The following is a 20948-nucleotide window of genomic DNA, read 5'->3' as shown; positions in this document are numbered from 1 at the left end:
CTACAAAGTTCGAGGAAAGGGACGGGCCTGGGATTGAACCCATGACCTTCTGAATATGAAGCAGAAGCGGTAGCCATCAGACCACCAACCCCGTCCATGCTTTCATTGTAAAGATTTTATGAACAAAAATGTGTAATTTTTCAAAATTTTCAATGCGACCAATTTTGTTTTAGGATGACTCTGTAACCAGACTGAACAACTACTATAGTGGGACGCTTATTCGTCCTATCTAAATGGGACAAGTCGGAATCACATTTTACCAACAATTTCACTAAAAAGACTCAATTTTCATGCATAAAGGATTCCAAATTCAATGTAATTCATTATCAACACCTGCAAAATATCGAAAATGTTCGCTCAATAAGGCAGAGATGCTTCCACCAGATGCTTAATGCATTCTGAGATTTTCAATCTATAAAAACCGAAGAATAACTTCTTCGGGAATTCATATGCTCTGAAAGTCGTAAAATTTGACAAAGGGTTTTTGATGCTTCGGGAACTGCGTCAATTTTCTGTTAAAAAGGTCCCCATATATCTGAATGTTTAACAAACTTCTCACATAAAGCCCTTAGTTTGTTTTCCATAAAAGGCAACAAAATTTCATTAATTTCGCATCTAATTTTGAAATTCTACAGGGGTCAACAAATAAAAAGAAAACACTTTAGGAGAATATAACTTTGAAAACCATTGAATTTCACAATTGTAATTCAAACCAAACTTAATTACTACTTCGTTGTTCTTAGTTGTACGATGTGTAGTGTTGAATTTCAAAAATATATTTGGTAATTATTATATTTTTTCTGGCTCTGGGGGGGATTTAACCCCCAAAACCCCCCTTGGTTGCGCCACTGACTTGATGAGATTCACTTGATTTTGAACTACTGTACTAGGAAGAGCCACGTGATTTTCGCGAAATTCAAGCCTAATAATAGCCTAATAATGGTAATAGTAGTACCATTTCCAGCACTGGGTATATAGCGATTTGCTTACAATCGCTTGCCCTATGGCCTATGGTTCCAGTGGAAGCACTGTCTGGTTCGGGCTATCCCGTGGCTCTTTCTTCTTGTCTTTCTTGGCATTAGCAACCATGCGTCTTTTCGCCAAGTATTATTCCTCGGAAGGCCCTCTATGTCGCATCGCAAATCGAATAACTTGCAGATGTTTTAGTTTCTGTAATTAGCCCTCGGGCGAAAATCTTACAAGGCCATAGCAAAATTGGCTTGATAATACACTTAGGCTAGTTAGGGATCGGAGAAAAAATATAATTGGGTCCTAAAATTTTAAATGAAATCTTGTTTTTATTTAATAACACGAAAAAGCATGTTACTGCAACTACTTTAGCAATTTTTCCCGCTCAAATAATGGCTATATCATGTTTAAACTTTAATTTAAAAATTTGGTCCATAAATGAACCTTGACACTTTTGATCATGTTTGACGTTCGCTCAATCGACAAAAACACCACAGGGGTTTTAGTTCGACCACTGGGGTTGTTCCTATCTGACATTTCGTAAGGGACACGGAAAACAAAATACACCCAAAATTTGAGTTTAAGCCAAAGGATGCGACAAAATCTAAAAAAATGTTTTTTGGGCTTAAACCAACGGAAAACATTAGAAAATTGAGTAAACATGTGTTTTTGGCCTAAACTTACGCGTTTGGCACTAAAATTGGGACAGGGCTTTAGGACCCTATTGTATTTGTATTATGTAGACTTGTGTAAAAATTATGGTAAATTCATAGCTCTTTGTAAAAATTGCAATTTTAAAACAAAACCATAAATCATGTAGGCTTTGTGGCCGAGCGGTTAGTGTCGCCGGACAGTAAGCGCATCGTTTTATGCGATTCCCGCTTTAGTCATTGAAATTTGGCGTCAGAAATGTTTCACGGCTGTACCACTAGAGAATGCTTGTCCGTGTCTAGTGTGTGCGGCTAAATGACTGAAAATGGTGTCCGCTTCTACTTTTAAATATTAAATAGTAGTTTCAGTATCCTGAAAGTAATATCTAGAAAAAGTATGAATTACCGAGGACCTTCCTATTTTCAAGATCATTCCAGAGCATAGAGCACTGTAATGTTGAAAGTATCTTTCTAGAAAGGTGTAACAATTTGCTGCATATTAACAGTAGAAGAATTTTAATGTTTTGATGAAACCTTGATGGTTTACCGAATTTTCATTGAAATTTACTCTAAAATCAAACTAACTCAGAGATCAAACTTTAGTTTATTTTTTTATCATATTATCATCTTTAAAATGTGTTCCTATAGGATTGACACAGATGTTAAGATACAAATTGGTCATGTTATGGTAAATTTGTGGCGTCCTGGGGACCCGAAAATGGTCATTTGTAGGATCAATCAAATGCAGGACACATGGTTATCCAATTTTAAATTCAATCGTTTCTCAAAAAGTTCACTCCTAAATTCTAAATCTGTGACTTGAAATTTACCTACTTACCTCCATGAGCACTGAAGCACAGAAGCAGTGACCTACCGGAATAACTCCGACCACAGAAACATTACCGAGATCCTTTGAACACGAGTATACTGACAAAAAATAATTGAAATGCGTTAAGTATTCACTAAGCGGTAAATGTTTAGTTTTTTTCTTCCACTCAGACCAAGTCAATCGTTGGGCGTGGCCGACGCCGGTAATCGAGGATTTGAAGGAATGATTAGATAACGTTTATTACTAGGAACCGAATAAACCTCTGCATCTCCACAGTTGTCACGAAAAGTATATTGGGATAAGGGAAGGATATAGGAATAAATGTTTGGTGATGCGATGCATGATATAATTACGCCTAATCGGGTTCACGATATTACTCGATTACGCATTTCGTGCAAAACGATTGCGCTTCTCGTCACATCGTTTGCTCCCGTTGGAGCAAGCGCCATAATAATTCTATAACATTCCCCAGAAAACCATTCCCCCGAAACCCATTCCCCAGAATTCCATTCCCCAGAATCTCTTTCCCCAGAATGTACCATTCCCCAGAATTTCACTCCCCAGAATGAACCATTCCCCAGAAAACCAATCACCAGAATGGACCATTCCCCAGAAAATTATATACCTACTTTAAAGTTTTGAAATAATCTATTGAAAAAACTTGAAAATTAAACTCCATACAAAGTTGTTTACAAGTACCATCAGTGCACCAGTATCCGCTCATGTACCAGTAGCCCGCTCACACCGAAAAAAGATAAGTTTAAACAAAATAAATATGGAAACTATAGCCACTAGACGATTTAAATCGACAAATTGAATTATACTGTGGACAATCTTTTGCGTATTTACTCAAATTACCTTACTTTTAAAACTCGTTCCAGTAGCCCGAACATGAGCGGATACTGGTGCACTGATGGTACATGAGAAGATTAGCATTGGTGCTGCTAATTATGAACACTTTACGCATAATTCAAATTTCATTTGCAAATGAACTATCACAGTAGTTTCACTTTTATTGGCACTTATGGAAACTGATAGATCAGTCTATGGGGAAACACAATATCCAATATTTATTTAAAAGAACATACAACTCATCACTACTCCGCACAAAATAGAGCTACACCCTTCTTTCGGTATAGTAGATTCCAAATGTATAATTTCACATGTATGTCCAATTTTTATCAAATGTAGTGATGTATGCAGCTTTTCATCAATGTTTTAAGAAGGTGCATCATCTCTTACTTTTTAGGGCTACACCGATTAGAATAAATACGTTCGTAGTATCATATTATACGTTTCCGATATAATGATTACGTAAACTCGGCAGAATAAAAACTTACTATTCTGCACAATAAAATGATACGCCCTTCTTTGCGTCAAGTCTAAATTACAAATGACTGGTTTAATTTTGCACAAAATAGTGATACACCCTTCTTTCAGTCTTATCCTGTTGACGATATAGACAAAATTTTCCAAAAATGGCAAGAAGGCATTTGGCATGATTGATTAAATGATCAATGACCATTTGGCATGACATGAAGAACATCCTTTTTGAAAAGAAGGAGCATAAGTATGGCTGGATGGCAAATGGCTTTATACCAAATTATTTTATGCCATGTGACCTTTTGCTATATGGGCTCTCCATCGATATATTTTGCCTATATCATTAATGAGATAATACTGAAAGAAGGGTGCATCACTATATATGCAAAAATAAACATATAGTCTGTATATTTTATGGGAATGTATTAAAAGAAGGGTGTATTATAATAATATGCAAAATACTCATGAATAGGGGGATTAGGGGCATATTGGACACATTAGGTAAATGCTTATTTTACATAGAATGGAAATATGTTTCTTTGCTCTAAAATAAATCCACCGCTTCCTCTGCTTTGCTTATAAACTAATTTGAAGCTGAGAAAAAAATATAGTAGAATTTCTGAGGACAAATGAAGCAAAGCGTAAATTTTATACCGTCAAAACGTTCATATACAATACAGATTTCGTACAGTTTATAAAGTTTTGCTGAAATATGCATATTCCCAGAGAGTAAGGGGGTGTCCATTTCGCCCCGTGTGTTCATTATGTTCCTAACCCTCCTACCTACATATTTGCTTTGTCACATCAGACCTTAGCCTGTCACATAAGTGACTCTTCTTCCTCTTTTCTAGCGATACGTCCCTACTGGGACAGAGCCTGCTTCTCAGCTTAGTGTTCTTATGAGCACTTCCACAGTTATTAACTGAGAGCTTACTATGCCAATGACCATTTTTGCATGCGTATATCGTGTGGCAGGTACGAAGATACTCTATGCCCTGGGCAGGCTTGATAGAAACTTCTCTGCGATGCAAAGAGGAGGCGATTTTGCCGTTTTTCTGAGGAGAAAAAAATAAACTCAAAATTTTCAACACAGATCCTCAAGCGATTCGAGTGAGAGTGCAGAAAAATGGCGAGGATTTTTTCAGGCACTCTCTCTCTCGTTGCGATGCTCACCATCACTCACACTTCAAACGAACTCTCGAGTCTGCCGCCCGAACAGACAGTCCTCGGGGAGTTGTGAGAGCACCCTTTTTTGATGGAATTTTAATCGGTTCTTTTTTGTGCTGCATCTTCCTCGCTCATTTTTCGTTGCCTCTCTGCTTAGCATTTTTTCGCTCCCTCGCAAAAGGCAAAGGCAGCACGCTGCTCTAGAGTAAGTCACCGAACTCTGATGATGTTGAGGAGAATTATCAAGCCTGGCCCTGGGAAGTCGAGAAAATTTCCAACCCGAAAAGATCCTCGACCGGTGGGATTCGAACCCATGACCCTCATCTTGGTCTTGCTGAATAGCTGCGCGTTTACCGCTACGGCAATCTGCGCCCCCACATAAGTGACTCACGCAAAGCAATAATTAAAAAAAGAAAAAAAAAATGGATATTCATATAGCTTTCTGGGGAATGGTGCATTCTGGGGAATGGAATTCTGGGGAATGTTACATTCTGGGGAACGATTTTCTGGGGATTGGTTCATTCTGGGGAACGGAATTCTGGGGAATGTTATAGAATCGCCATAATCGATGGATCAAACACTACTGACTCGATCACGCCACTGCTTTTTCGCACTGCGCGAACCGGACACGATTGATCCTCAACTTTTTGCATCGCTCTCCTCCTTAGGAGCGACACAATTGATGGATTGAACACTACTCGCAAGGTGGATGTACCTGGTAAGTTCAAATAAGTTTTTGCAGATAAATTCACTTGCAAATTGATGATTTGGCAAGCTATCTGCGGTTTTGTAAGAAAAACATGACTGGTTCTTAACACTGGAACAACAAAATCGACGAGTGTACAAAGAAAGTGTCTTTAGAACAGAATTTTCACGTTCTTTCAATCGAACAAAGGTCCCGTGAAATTTTGCTGGGACAGACCTGACGTCATAGAATGGAATGGTACGATATATCAATAGCATAACAACATAATAACGATAGATAGCACAATAATGTCGATTTTAGTAAAAAAAAATACCAGTCCACCAAATCGGCGAAACATTTTGAGCAATTATTAAGCCAGGGTGGCCACCGAACCGGGAAAAACGGGAAAAGCGGGAAAAAGACGGGAATTTGAATCCATCGGGAAAAAGACGGGAAAAACCGGGAATTTGAGATGGTCACCGGGAAAACCAGTTTGAACGAACATCTTCAAGCTCTAAATTTACAAACCACCAAATATAAGTTGTAGGAAGTTGATATGGTTTATGATATTTCCATTAAGAATCTGTATTGTTGGAAAAAAAATAAACATTAATTATTCAATTTCTCGTAGAAATAGTCTACTTAGCTACACTAAAGTTCTTAGAAATGTTTCAAATTGGTTGGTAATGTTTCGAAATCGTTTGTTTTTTTCTCTCACTATCAGGGCTTGATTTTTCACTAACGTATGACTCAAAGTTTTGAATCAGAGTTTCAAAACATCTGGCAGAATTAAAGCTTGAACATATTGGCTTCATAACTTTCTTTAGTTACTTTAGTTCAGTGAGGCTTTATTTCATCCTCACCTTAAACTTTATTTGCTCTAGTGAACTTTTCTTTTTTATGAAGAAAGAAAAATCTAAAGATTATAGATTGAAACATTTATAATAGTGTAATAAGATGCGCAAGAGAGACATATCCATATAAATGAAAATGGAACGGTGTTCGTATGTCACGAGTTGGTTTGAGAACGGGACGACCGATTTGAACAATTTTTTCACTTTTGTTGTCCTCAAGAGCTCCGACGTGTTTGAGAGGAATAATATTTTTGAAAATCGTCCAAGAAAGTTGAGAAAACGGGAAATGTAAATTTGACATAATCTTCGGTATTATTTTCAACGCCTCTATGCCCTACTGGGCAATACAACGTTTGCCGGGACTGCTAATTTTTGAAGTGAATCAAAAGTGTCAAGAGAACTCCACTCCATCTTTTAAAAAAGACAATTTACACCGTCTTCAGCCAAAGGCTGCACAGACTGAACAATCACGAACATTAGGCAACGGATAACACAGAACACCCAGTAGCCCAGCGATGAATTTTTTGTTTGACGAAAAGTTTCCACCGACTGGAGCGGGAATCGAACCCACACTTCATGGCACAATACGCCTAAACGACTGACGCCACTAACCGCGAGGCCACGAAGCCCACATTTTATTAGCACAATTGAGGGGATTAGAAGCAAATGGCTATAAGTGACAGAAACCTAGTTTTGAATTTCAAGTTTTTTCAGCAATTTTTCGTACTAATTGTACGGGAACCAAAAAAATTAACCCGAATATTACTATTTTTCTCATTGGACGGAAAAATCACCTAAAAATACAGTTGAAAAGCTTGAAGTAGATTTTTTTAGTATATTCAGTCAAAAAACCGACCAAAATGTCATTCTTTTGCCTCTCAATTAAAAACCGGGAAAATTTTGAAAATCATACCGGGAAAACCGGGAAAAAAGCGGGAATTTCAAAACGGATATTTGGTGGCCACCCTGTAAGCGTAAATCTAAGAAATGGTTCAAAATAACATAAACGTTGGCTGGTTTTGACATTATCTAAAAAAACAGTTTAGGTAGACAAAGGTATGTACAGTGCAAGAATTTATAAGGGGAATTCGGCAAAAAGTTCGAAAACTCAACTGTAAAGTTGAGAAATATTTTATCTTAAAAATATGTTTTCATTTAAATTTAACAAAACAAAATGATGTGCTACAAAATGATGTGCAAAGACTTGTTTTCTTTTTTTTCCTCTTGGAGAAATCACTCATCTTATGCAGTCAAATTCTAAGTGAAATAGCCCTTTGTGTTCTTCCCGAAGCGCACTTGTGTAAATATTCTTCATTGGTCGTGAATGAAAACATTTTTTCTTGAATTTCAACAACTTTATTCAATACAATGATCATCACAAAAGAAAAAAAAGTTCATGTTAGCTATTTGTTGCTTTGAGCATTAGTATCACTCATAATTGCAGTTGGAACGTTTTTTAAAAGACTGGATATTTCGTAAGCAGACTAACGTACATCGGTAAACCATCAACAGTAGACAATATCAAAGAGCACCACTGTATTCTTTTGTTGAAATTACACTTTTCGTTCGTTGATTATAGTCGCCGTTTACCTTTATGTGTGTTTTTTTATTTGCTCTTACACTTAAGCTATATTAAGAAATAACATTCAAATACGTGAATAGAGTGCTTAAAAATTTTCAGCGATTATTTTTATGATCACAAATTGGTTATATTTTTAAACATAAAATAAGCATTGTGGACAATTGCGTGGATGCTTTTCGTTAGATTTTCGACAGATAGCTCGAGCCAAGATATTTAAGTAAAACCGAAATTAAGTAGATCACAAATAGAGTGGATATGGTTATCGCCATCCAACCGAGGAATGTAATTTCGGTCTGCGGTGGATGAACATGATCGTGAAGCCCAAGCCAACCGCCTTTTTCGACTAGCCATAAGCTCAAATCTTCCTCAATGACGTCGGTTGTCCCTTCGATCAGTTGTTGCAGGTAATCGTAGTGCTCCTGGCGGACGCAATCCACGGCTAAGCCACCGGCAATCGCGAATAGTGAGATCACCTTTCCCCAGGTAATGTCCGTTTTGAAGAGATCCTTTGCTACGATGTGTAGGAGATAGCAGACCGAGTCTGGTTCGGTCAACTCACCCCACGGTTCTACTGAAATCTGTCGACTCACATTGGTGTACAAACGAGGATGCATTCGTTCAAGCTCTTCGCCCATGCCGTTCAAAATTGGCGATGTTTCACGAACGACCACACAATTAGGAACTTCCATCGTGCTGCGCAAACGCTGTAAAATTTTACGGTTCAGCAGTCCAGATCGTCTCAGTCGCGCTCGGATGTATTCCCCACAGAGACATTTTCCCTGATCGCAGCCACAGGAGAACACGGTAGGAGAAAGAGAGAGGTATTAGAAAAATACATACGACCTTGAGAATCACTACAGGTAAGGTATGTCGCTATTACATACATAAATGCCGGAAAAAATCTATTCGTTCTGCCTTGTCTGCTTGATAGTCTCTCCCTGATACTGATATGTATATTTACACTCTGCATTCATTTCCAATATTTCGGAGATAGCCTATTTATATATAGGCACAGTTGATATTAGTTTGAAATGATTCGTATTGCTAGACATTTTCAATTATTCTTATCTGATCAGTGAATACTACTCATAGGTTGTGCTGTCCATATAGAGTTTGTAATTGCAATAGCAGTATTTGCACTTGGGTGTAAATTAAATGGCATCGGTATAGTGATTGAATGGTGATCTTTTGCCTACCTGGTTGATCACATCCTGTGTAGTAGTTAAATGATGGATTGGACTGCGTCGATTTGTCCAAACATTTGCAAAATTATTGGCAAGTGTTGGCGATGTCATCTCCATGGTTTGTTGATAACAGGTCCATCGATTTGGAAGCTGCACGATCGATGATCACTCTAATAGGTCGTTCTTACTGGTAACCTATATGCTTAATCTAGTCATTGAAGCTCGCTAGTATCCGATGGCGAGTATTGAAAACCGCTAATTTCTGATAAATTGGTTGGATGACAGTAGTTAGATAACTCAGTCGTTACCAGTCGCTGGCACTACTAAACCTCCAGATCGGACTGATCTTCGCGATTTTGCTTACTCTGGAGATGAAGCTGTGTGAAATGTCAGTTTCGAGACATGTTGATATGTTGAACGCATTCGGTATGCCTGTATGTGTTCTACTTGCTTCAAGTTAGCCCTCGTCATTTTCCGTGATCATTCATAAAAGGCATGATCATTGAGGTCGTTTAGATATCAGTGCTACCAGATTATTGATTTAAGTTTGGGTAAAACCACCGGTTTTGGCCAGCCTAAGAGAAAACGTCAATAATGATTATATGCGAAACCGTATTTATACTACAAACATGTAAAATACAAGCCTTCAATATTATGTATGTAACACATCGAAACTGAACTAGAACCATTTTTTCGCTTTGGAAATCTAGTTGGTCAATATAAGCCACCAGAACCAGTTTCGCCCAGAGGTTTATTTTTTCCTAAATTGGCCAATCACATTGATTTTTTATGTGAGTGGCCAAATTATGAGTACCCTGTCCAAATGAGGTGTATGCGAGTCAAAACTATAAGGAAAATGCATTGTTTTTCTCGTCTTTTGAATCTATTCGGACGAGTAAATGAATATAGATATATCTTGTGAATGTGATCTACTGAACACAAAAGGTTTCATGTTGAATCGCTATTGAAAACGGTGTATAATCTACTATGGCTATTACCTAACCTATTGCTAATACATACTACAGATGATAAATTGTCTAAATTTTACATCTACATTATGTATTCTTTTAGCTTTCTATACTAAACACAAACAAATACTTTTTTTATAATAAAGCCAAGACAGTCTCTCATATGAATATTTTATGTCTTTTATTGAATGTTTTTCAATTTTTCGTTAAGGCCGACTTAAATTCGATTTTTACTCTCTCGAGTCGTATTTATCCAATTCGTCAAGCCTCGTTTGGATAAATGTACGACTCGTGCTGAAACAATCATCATTTGGCGACTTGTTTCTTAAACAACTATTTTGGTGGTTCAGAAAAATATTCTATTTTGCCATATAAGAGAAAGAAGAATTTTGTATGGAGACTGCAAGCATGTTGAATAAAACGATTCAATGTCAATTTTATTTTCCAATTTCAACTAAATTATATCTAAACTCAATTGAAAGTGTAAGTCCTATTTTGCATGCTTTCTGGATTAGATCACAAAATAGTTTGATAAATCATACTTTAAATTTCATGTAAATATCAATGAAACCAGTGTTTATACAACTTTGTCGACCTGTAGCTAAACATTGTGACGTGCTGTAACATTTCTCAGCTTTAGCGACCCCTTGAGACACGCAAAAATGTCATTTTAGTTACGCTGTGTAATGAGCTGAGAAAATAGTTGTAGAGGTTCTTCGTTGCTAAGCAGTTGTGTCAAAACTTGGATTCCTTTGGCGAGCTGTAGCGCCGAGCAGCGTCATGTGACGAGTCTCCCGGGAGCACAGCACCTAACGCGCGCTTTCAAAATTTTCGTGAGACTCCGGCTAGCGCAGCACAGTATAGGATTCCGAAGAGCCGAGAGACGGTTTGGTTGGAGACTCGTTAGCACATTTAGGGGAAGTGGTGCTAAAATGAACATGGGTGGTAAAATGAACACCGTGCTATTTACCGAAAAAAAAATCAATGAATTTGTATTACGCACGGACGATTAAGAGCTTTAATCGAAGTGTTTGTGTTGATACGGAGGTCAATTGAAATAAAAATATCAACAATAACTAAGATTTCAGAAAACCACGTTTCAATATTAGAACTGACGTAACTTTTAGCTTGGAGGTCTTGAGGTTTTTAGTAAGGTGAATATAGTTATGATTTGATGTTAAATCTGATACCTTTAAGATTTTTTTTGAATGGGTTACAATCATATGCATATATTTTCGGAAATGCAATGACAATGTTCGAAAATATTAGTTTGGTCACGTTTTATTGCATGATGTTCATTTTACCACCAACAGCTGTTCATTTTACCCACATAGTGCAGGTCAAATGAACATTTGCATCGTGTTTTCCTAGCGATAAAAATATGTGAAAATTTAGCTATTTTAGTCTGAATAGGGTCCTAAAGCCTTGTCCCAATTTCAGTGCCAAACGCTTAAGTTTAGGCCACAAACACATGTTTACTCAATTTTTTAATGTTTTCTGTTTGTTTGTTTAAAATCCACAAAACATTTTTTATATTTTTTATTAGATTTTGTCACACCCCTTGGCTTAAACTCAAATTTTGGGTGTATTTTGTTTTCCGTGTCCCTTCCGAAATGTCATAAAGGAACAACCCCAGTGAAAAAACTATAACCCCTGTGGTGTTTTTGTCGACTAAGCGAACGTCAAACATAATCAAAAGTGTCAAGGTTCATTTATGGATCTAATTTTTAAATTAAAGTTTAAATATGATATAGCCGTTATTTGAGCGGGAAAACTTGCTAAAGTAGTTACAGTAACATGCTCTTTCGTGTTATTAAATAAAAACAAGATTTCATTCAACATTTTAGGACCCTATTCGGGTCGCTGATATAGATAATATCGCTATTTTTATGTTGTGCCATATACCTATACAAATTCCTTGTTTTTCTATAAGAAACAAGATGATGTATGTACTTCTGATATATATTTTACTCTTCTCACGATTGATACATTGACCAAAGAAATTCTGAAACATAAATCGTTTTAACTCCCCCTCATAGCTATGCATGACCTCAGATGCAGTGGATTTCACGACTGACGTGGTTAGGAAAACGCAACATCTTTCTTCTTTCTTCTCGTTGCCCTGCATTGAATGTATGTTAGTTCCAAACAGTCATCTAATAGGATCCTTGTATAATTACAGCTGATCAGATAATGTTATACCTACGTATTAACATTCAGTTTCGGACAGCTTGATTTGTTATATGATCAGGGTGTGTACTTGTTAACAGAAATGAAATTCCCTGAGATTTTCATGTATTTTCCAGGATTTACAAAATTATTTCTGGTACAAGAAATACTCTTATTTCAAATGTATGAAAACTAATTTGTATTTTTGATATATGTTATATTGTTTGCGAAAACTTTCAAATGTTCAGGGCTGGTAGCGACTGAGTGTTATGAAAATAGAAACTTTTGCCTGAAAAATGAAACAAAATAGAGACCAAACCGGAACCAGATAGACACCAAACAGGAAAAAAAATATAACGAAATAAATACCAAAACGAAACCTAACATAAACCAGGATATAAAAGTTCTATTTCTCATGAAATCAGAGCAGAGATTGTTTTGGGAAATTACGACAAAAAATACTGCTCGTATTACTGTATGCATATTTCTCGCTTTAAATGCCATTGGTAACCTATTGTGTAGCTCATTGTTTTGAAGCAAATAAATGGACAAACTAAAAGCTATCACCACTAGGAAATAGGAATGGATCTTCTCGTCAGCATCGTTAAATAACGTGTAAATTTATTCGTTCACTCAGTTACAACAAGCTACACATTTGGTTACCAATGGCTTTTAGGGCAAGATCAGAAATTATGCGAGATGTCAATGATTTTCTCAAGGAATTTCATCAGCAATTATTTCAGGTTCGAATATTCAGATATTACTCCGTAGATTTCCTCAGGTTAGGATCGATGGATAAATTTCTTTATTTGAGAGATTTGCATACCGAGGCAGCCACATCTCCTAATTTTCTCCAGGAGTTCATTTGGTAATTGTTTCCCAAGAAATGCCTTCAAGATTTTTTTTTAAGAATTAATCAAAGATTTTTGTTTTGTATACTCAAAGAATACCACCTGGTTTTTGCCAAATACAACCACAGAAATTAACTCAGAGATCATCAGGAATTCTATCAAAGATTCTTTCAGATATTGCTTCCAGATTTTTTTCCAAACATTTCTCCATAGAAATGTGAATGATTTTTTTAAGAAAATGTTAAAAAAGATCGTTAGGTGTTTCTAAAGTAAATTTTAAAATCACCTCTGATGAAACTTGTGTAAGTTCTTAAGTCGCTCTCGATATATCTGGGTTATTAGAAGAACTCAAAAACCATTGAGGATATTTTATGAAGAGTTGCTAGTTAAATTGTTAGAATGATTGAGGAAAAATCCAATGAAATCGAAACTTTGGATAATATCCTGCAGGATTTTTTGAATGAACTCCTTGATAAACATCGGACGGAAACCCTAAAGAAAATTTGTAGAAACGATCGGAGGATTTTCTGGAAAAAAGTGCAGTGTTAACTAGTGTGGAACCTTAAATAAACTATCCATGGGATTTTTGAGAAAGAACTGCAGTTCTTATCCTTGGATGAGATATGGACAAATTTAAGATGAACTCAACGAGGAAACACATGGTCGAATTTGAGGAATTCTTTGAAATGTTCGTCAAAGATTTTCTCAACTAAATTTGGAATTACCGTTTCTTGAAAAAAAAAAACCTGTAATATTAAATTGTAATAAAAACCTTGGAATTAACCTTTGCGGGTTTTCTTGGAAAAAAAATCTGTAAAAATATTCGGAAGACCTCCTAGAGTAGCAGCTGTAATCAAGTAGTCCCTAAGCAAATTGCTGGAGATAGTAAGTTTGAAGTGCTCAAGAATTTCTGGAGATGGAGATTCTGGAGAAATTTCTCACGGTATCCTTTGAAAAATCGTTGGAAGAATATCTGGGAGAATCGGTAGAGGAATCTCTTAAAGAATTTCTGGAGAAATCCCTGTAGGCATACCTGAAAGTATTCCGGATAAAATCTCTGGAGAAACCACTAAGATGATGCTTTTCCTCGAGAAATCTGAGATGAAATTCTTAAAGAATCAGTTGAATAGTCTCTGACGGTAACAGGACTACAGAATTATGCCTCAGAATTCACTGCAAGCAAGATAAATGAAAACAGACTTTCGAGACCATTTTAGTTAAAAAAAATAATTTATAGTTTTAATTAAAAATAGTTAGAAATAGTTAGTTAGAAACTTGCATAAAAATAGACACCAAGTCTCTAAGAAGAGACTGATACCAGCCCTGAAATTGACAAATTTATTGTTTTAAATTGAGTTCAAACAAGATTACTTTCCCAAAAACAGTTTTCCAGTTTCTCAAATTCCAAGAAGTATTTGTTGAGAAGTGGCATAGAACCGTTTGACGTAAAGCCGTTTGGCATAATGGTCGTTTGGCACAATGGCCGTTTGGCATAATGAGTGATTTATAATGAATATCGGCATTTTTTTATGCTTTTACCAAACAACACCAACGAGCCCATAGCAAAAAATTTTGGTGTGCTCAACAAGCGAGGTGTTCGTTCAGATATTTGCCAAGTCATGGATGCCATAATAGGGTCCTAAAGCCCTCCCAAGTAACCAAATTGCACTTTAATTCGCCCTGCGTGCTAGTATACTGCTATTATACAGCTGACAAGCCCTATATTAGTCGTATAATAGCCCTATAAGGCCAAAAAGGCGAATTAGCGGGCTAGTGGTTACTTGGGCTGTCCCAATTTTAATGCCAAACGCTTAAGTTTAGGGCAAAACACATGTTTACTCAATTTTTTGATGTTTTTCGTTTGTTTGAGTCCAAAAAAAAAATGTTAATGTTTATGTAGATTTTGTCACAACCCTTGGCTTAAACCCAAATTTTCGGGTGTATTTTGTTTTCCGTGTCCCTTCCGAAATGTCAGATAGGAACAAGCCCAGCGTTAAAACTAAAACCCCTGTGGTGTTTTTGTCGACTAAGCGAACGTCAAAAATGATCTCAAGTGTCAAGGTTCATTTGTGGACCTAATTTTTAAATTAAAGTTTAAATATGATATAGCCGTTATTTCAGCGGGAAAAATTGCTAAAGTAGTTGCAGTAACATGCTCTTTCGTGTTATTGAATAAAAACAAGATTTCATTCAACATTTTAGGACCCTATTGTCGTGATATTAGAGAGCATAACTTAAAAAAAAAAAACTTCTGACGGGTCTGGTGGAAGATCTTTTCGGAACAATTATTTTCTCTACATCCCAGAACATAGCGTATTTTTGAGCTTGTTGTGATATACATGTTTGAAAATAGTAAATTGGCAGTAAATTCGCTGCGGATCCAGCTCTGTCCCAGTTGGGCCGTAACACTTGATGAAAACAACTTGGTAAAAAAGGGGAACATTTATTTGCAAAATATTGAAAGCTCTTATCCAAAGATCTATTATTGCAGCATAATGCCAAAATAGCCTATATACGAGAGCAGATTATTTTTGTTGAAAATGCTTAAGGTTTTGACGCAAAAAAAACTTCTCACAGCATAACTCGAATAAACAACACATCAAGCGTGTGCTAGAATAAGGGCGTAAATCGCATGATCGATTTCTCTTCATCGATTCTCTCTTCTTCGAAAGAAGGAGACAAGAAGCAAGTTTGTCAGCATTTTTTTTCAGCTCAGGACGCAAGATTGTATCGCTGCCAGTATGAAGTTGAAAATACTAAGAAACCCGCATCTTGTAACTTTAATTCACAGAAATTCACGCACTTATTCTAGCACACGCTTGACATATGTGATGAACACACATATTTTTAAAAGAAAATATTTGTAGCAAAATTTTTGAATGATTCAATAGTTTTAATGTTGAAAGATAAAAAATATTGTCTATTATTGAAAGAAGGGAAAATTTGAGATTAAAATAATATTTTCCAGCATATATCGAAATCATCAAGATCATGCGTTTGCTTTTATAATATGTAGAATTGATAAAACAGCGAAATATAAAAATGCTTAACAATTAGCTGTACTAAATTTTTCTTATAACAGTATCAATATGAAGAAAAGCCTATTTTCAAAAGAGAGCAAAATTAGAGATCAAATCAATAAAAGATTGCACGCCAAAAATTATTGCGACATAATAAAACGAAAGGATTGAAAATTGCGTTCAAAATCATCGGAGTAACTGCAGCAATCGATTTATCTTTTTGCTGATAACTTGGGCGTTGAAATTTGTACACGTCGTTGATGATAGTTGTTCAATAATGTTACAATTCCGAATTGAAGAAAATTGGAATTGCAGTGATGTAGCTGAAAAAGTATCAGCATAATTTCTGCATGTAAGCACATATAGTGGTACTTTTCCGTGTTAATATCAACTATTTGGACTGAGTTTTATTACTCTGAAATTGCGAAAAAGTTGTCTGGTACTGGGAGATCGCTTCCTATATGTATCAGTTTAAAAGATTCTTCTTCATGCTTATTACAAACTAAAAAAATACAGTTCAGTGAATAAAAAAAATACACTTAAAATGTTTTGCTATGTAAATATATTTGGAAACATGTATAATCCTAATGCTTTCAACAAAAACACAAAAATAAATAAACAAACTAACAATCCAGCTCCAACAAAACAACGTCCTGCAAAAGTGATCTCCTCCTGTGGAGGACGTACTTTGTTCGCTAACCCAACCTAAAACAAAAGAAATCTAAGTTAGTAACATTTAAAGAAACGTTGTACATGTTCAATGAGACTTGCGCAACATTTCAGCTTGGTTGACGACCTTTGATATCAATTGATATTAAGAATAAAATTACAGTTTAGGTTTTGTGATGGTTTTATAATCGATTAAATTCCAAAGTTAATCTTTAAAACCGTAATATAACAAAAATTGCTACGTATTGTTACTACACTGTTTGAATTCAATCTTTGCAAGAAAGTAGTGGAACCTAAATATCAATTTCATCCTAAAACTAATGCAAACCAGAACTAATTCTCACCCAGCCTCCATTCTCCGAAATCCATGTGACGAGTTCATCTTCAATGACGTCGGCTACCCCTTCGATCAGCTTTGGCAGATAGTCCGGGTGGCCCTGGCGTACGCAATCCACCGAGAGGCCTCCAGCAATGGCAAACAACGAGACCACTTTACCCCACGTGATATCGCTCCGGAACAAGTCCCTCGCTATTGCGCTCAGCAGTACGGGAGCTGTTTCGGGCGTCTTCAGTTCGCCTCGCCCGATCCGACTAAGTTGACGAGCTACCCCGTTGTAAACCCGAGGATACATTCGTTCGAGCTCTTCGCCAACCTGAAAAGAATGAGGTTTGCAGATTAGTCATTTGTTTATAGGTATGATTCAAAGAGATACAATACGCTTAACAACGCTGGAAATACTTCGCGCACTACGTGGATGGTCGGTGTCCCGACAATACTTCTTATTCTTTGCAGTCCAAGTTTCCTATTGAACACACCGGACTTTTTCAGCCGGCAACGTATGTACTGGCCGCAGAGGCATTTTCCTTGTGTTATTATGTCTTGTGATGGCAGCACCGGTTGCTTCCATCCTATTGTGCTAGACAGTTTCCTAGTGACTACGTCGCTTACATTACTCAGTCGTCGCCGTGCAAACGATGCTGTGCTGGATGGTTGCAGAGATCCCGAATTGATGGACCCGGGAGGATCCCCATGTAGAACCGTTGAGTGGAGGTTGGCTGGGAAGCTGAACTTTCGTCGCGCTAAGGCAGGTGCACTCAACCGATCCGGTAGCAGGTGATGGTTATGGCTGACAGGGGCTTCGGCTGACAGCATGATGAGTTGTCTGGAAGCGAGAAAAAGAGAATCCGTGTTAATGTTTGATGCAATTCAGTTAACTTAATATAGGACAGGTTAAGTGTTCCAAAAGCTGAATAATTATTTTCCTTAGATTTTACATAGAATAAAACAATATGTATAGCAGTGATATTTATATGTCGATCGAAAGCTCTTGATTGCTGGTTGTGATAGGCATCCGTTCTGTTTTGGGATAGTTATTATCGCCATTTGTAAGATCAGGTGGTGATCGAAAGGTGCAAGTAGCGCTACTTAGAACATTTGAATGGCGCAGAGGGAGGTTTAAGGCAGTGTTAGAAATGACTACTTCGGAATGTTCGACAATAGTTACCCTTTCAGAAAAAAAGATACCGCTTTCAGGAAGTATTTGGTGTTCTGTACTTGCTACGCACTTCCTCGATTACCAATCGTAAGCTATAAGGTTAACGGTAGAGCTTATCCATCGTAGACAAGACGTCGTCATAGTCGGCGACTTCAATGCATGGGCGATTCAGTAAGGGTTGCAGTCTGTCAAAAACCTTAGGCTCAGCCATGTTACCGGAACAGGGTCCGGAGAGATTTTAGAAGGCTGGTCCTGGAACATGCATCTCGGGTACCGTAAAATCGGGTGTAATGGATCATCGTATTACACGATTTTATTTATTCGTAATGGAGCACAAATATCAATGTAAGCTGCAGTAAATGAACGTTGCTTGTCGTAACTATTGTCGAATTGTGTGTTGTGAAGTTTTTTGCGTTAAAGAATGTTAATTACTATGAAAATAACGTAAAATTTCAAAATCATACACGGTGCAGTATTGACAAACACCTATGAACTTCTATTTATAAGCAATGATTTGATAATGGTATAAACCTGAAAGTTTGTGAGGATGCTTGAGATATATCCCCAAACCAGATTCCATCACCAAAACTCGTACCAATTAGCTCATATGGTTGAAATAATTGAATTTCTGTTAGATATCATTGAGTTCCTTAGAAAATTGCATACATTCAGGCGTTTATCGCGTAATTCTTGAAATTTAACTATTCGTTTTTTATATAAATATTGATTTGTTAAGAATTTTACAAGCATATTCGGATTCAGGGAGCACAAATTTATCATATAGAGATGTTTTGGAAACTAACAATAATGGCATTGACAAGTGATCAATTTCACCCCGAAATGAGATCCTCTGATTTTTTATTTCAGAGGTATTTGTTAACACTAAAATGACATTTGTTAGAAAATTACAGTACATAAGTCGATGAGGCTCACCTTCGTACTTGTTTTCCTGCATTTAGTTGTTTGGCATTGTTACCATTATAGAAAATAGACTAGATAAACCGTGAAAAATGATCAATTTCACCCGAAATTACGGTAACATGTTCAGAACCACCCTGCAGAGCTGTTTTGACGATGGTAGTTTCTTGAAAGTGACGGAAGATGATATTGCTGTGTGTGTTTGAAATGCATATATCAAATGCGGGAACACCAAACGCGGTAAGATTTTTAACAAGGAAGGCGAAGTCAAAGATTGATTTTCTATGTTAGGTCGGCGGTGATGTATCATGGTTGCTAAGTATCCTTTGGTTACTTTGTGTTACCGCATTTGAAGCTCAGTTAGACTGGATTTGCACGTCAAATGCAAACAGCAATACTACTGTTGTGTAGGAAGGAAAAGCAACTGCCATTGCACGGCACACTAGACTGCATAGCATGACATTACCTGAGTACCTCTGTTGAATTCTGAAGAGCTACTTTTAAAATCGGGGTCAGCGTGGTAGCGAAGGTGATACCCATCGGCTTTCTTATCAACTACAACATAAGTGGGATAATGCTGCGAACGGCAGATTTGCCGTCGACTTCAACCAAGTCGAAAAGAGGAGTAAAATAGAAGTAGAGCGACGTAGAAACATGGAAGCCCTCGTTTTCTCAAGCAATACCTTGAGGTAGCCTCAAGGACACCAAGGCTTCCGACCAAAGTCGAATATAAGGTGATTGGATTTTTCTTTGTTTGTTCTTTCACAATGACTCAAACCAACGGAATAGATGAAGAAGACCGGAGATTAAGAACAACATAGCCCAATCCCAATAGGCCCTCAGATAGCCGGTTTTGGTTGAAATTTCTAACTTTTGCACGAAGTGCGAAAAAATAAATCAACCAGTTCTAACTTTGAGAGAAGTTAAGGATACCGTTCGACAGCTGAAGCATTAAAATAAAAGAAATTATGGCTTCTCAGCCTCGACAGAATTGAAGTACAACCACTATTTTGTCGAGACAGAGAAGACCAAGGATGGAAATCTAGTGATCATGATAAAACAAATGATGCATCGCGGTTGTTCTTTGTCATGCGATCCTAGCAACAACGATAAACCCTTAGTCGTCAAGCCATCACAACAAACTCCGTTCCGCGAAAAATGAATCACTCGGCATGTGAGCTGACGATAAATTGTTCGCGAATCAAAGTCATAATTCTTGAGGATTTTTCTGATTGCACTCCACGATTTGTCACCTAGCTTGTCGTTTTTAATCTGAAAGTCAATGACGCATGAAATGTGAGAAAATTTATCCTTGAATTTTAAATTGATTCGCATTAATCGCAACATGTTACAATATCCGACAAACCCTTTGTCCTACGACAAACAGTTCATCGGATGCACGATATATCTATGATTAGCGCGCGTGGTGAGGTGTTGAAATCATGTTGCTGCAAGAGCGACGGCCCTCTTGGACCATTCGAATACCGTGTTGTTTGTCGTTAGAGCTGATTTTTTTCCATCCTTGGAGAAGACATAATTTTTATTATCTAATTAGCAATCGCTAAACCTAACAAGCATAAATAGTATGTATATGTTAATTCTTAATTACACCAA

At 36.9% G+C, this 20948-nt stretch overlaps 2 protein-coding genes across 21 annotated transcripts in view; both read right to left on the bottom strand.

The window, feature by feature from the left end:
- Positions 1-7817: 7817 nt before the first annotated feature.
- On the bottom strand, positions 7818-9797 carry LOC5571125 (bcl-2-related ovarian killer protein). The gene is made up of 2 exons (XM_001659516.2): positions 9256-9797; positions 7818-8838 (listed from the first exon to the last, which is right to left on the bottom strand). Exons 1-2 carry the CDS (start codon positions 9358-9360, stop codon positions 8239-8241), a joined length of 705 nt encoding a protein of 234 aa, XP_001659566.1. The 5' UTR covers positions 9361-9797; the 3' UTR covers positions 7818-8238.
- A 6993-nt stretch (positions 9798-16790) lies between these two features.
- LOC5571124 (bcl-2-related ovarian killer protein) overlaps positions 16791-20948 on the bottom strand; it is a 151957-nt gene continuing 147799 nt past the window's right edge. For all 20 annotated transcript variants that reach the window (XM_021855344.1, XM_021855345.1, XM_021855346.1 and 17 more), the window contains 3 exons: positions 17639-18083; positions 17265-17573; positions 16791-16956 (listed from right to left, as the gene is read on the bottom strand). In XM_021855344.1, the coding sequence (XP_021711036.1) occupies positions 16804-16956; positions 17265-17573; positions 17639-18073 (897 nt within the window). In that variant the 5' untranslated portion in view covers positions 18074-18083 and the 3' untranslated portion in view covers positions 16791-16803. The remainder of the gene's footprint in view (positions 16957-17264; positions 17574-17638; positions 18084-20948) is intronic.

The sequence above is a fragment of the Aedes aegypti genome, chromosome 3, assembly GCF_002204515.2.
Source record: "Aedes aegypti strain LVP_AGWG chromosome 3, AaegL5.0 Primary Assembly, whole genome shotgun sequence".
Classification (NCBI taxonomy): domain Eukaryota; kingdom Metazoa; phylum Arthropoda; class Insecta; order Diptera; family Culicidae; genus Aedes; species Aedes aegypti.
The sequence above is the reverse complement of the archived record's forward strand: the minus strand, read 5'-3'. Positions and strand labels throughout refer to the sequence as shown.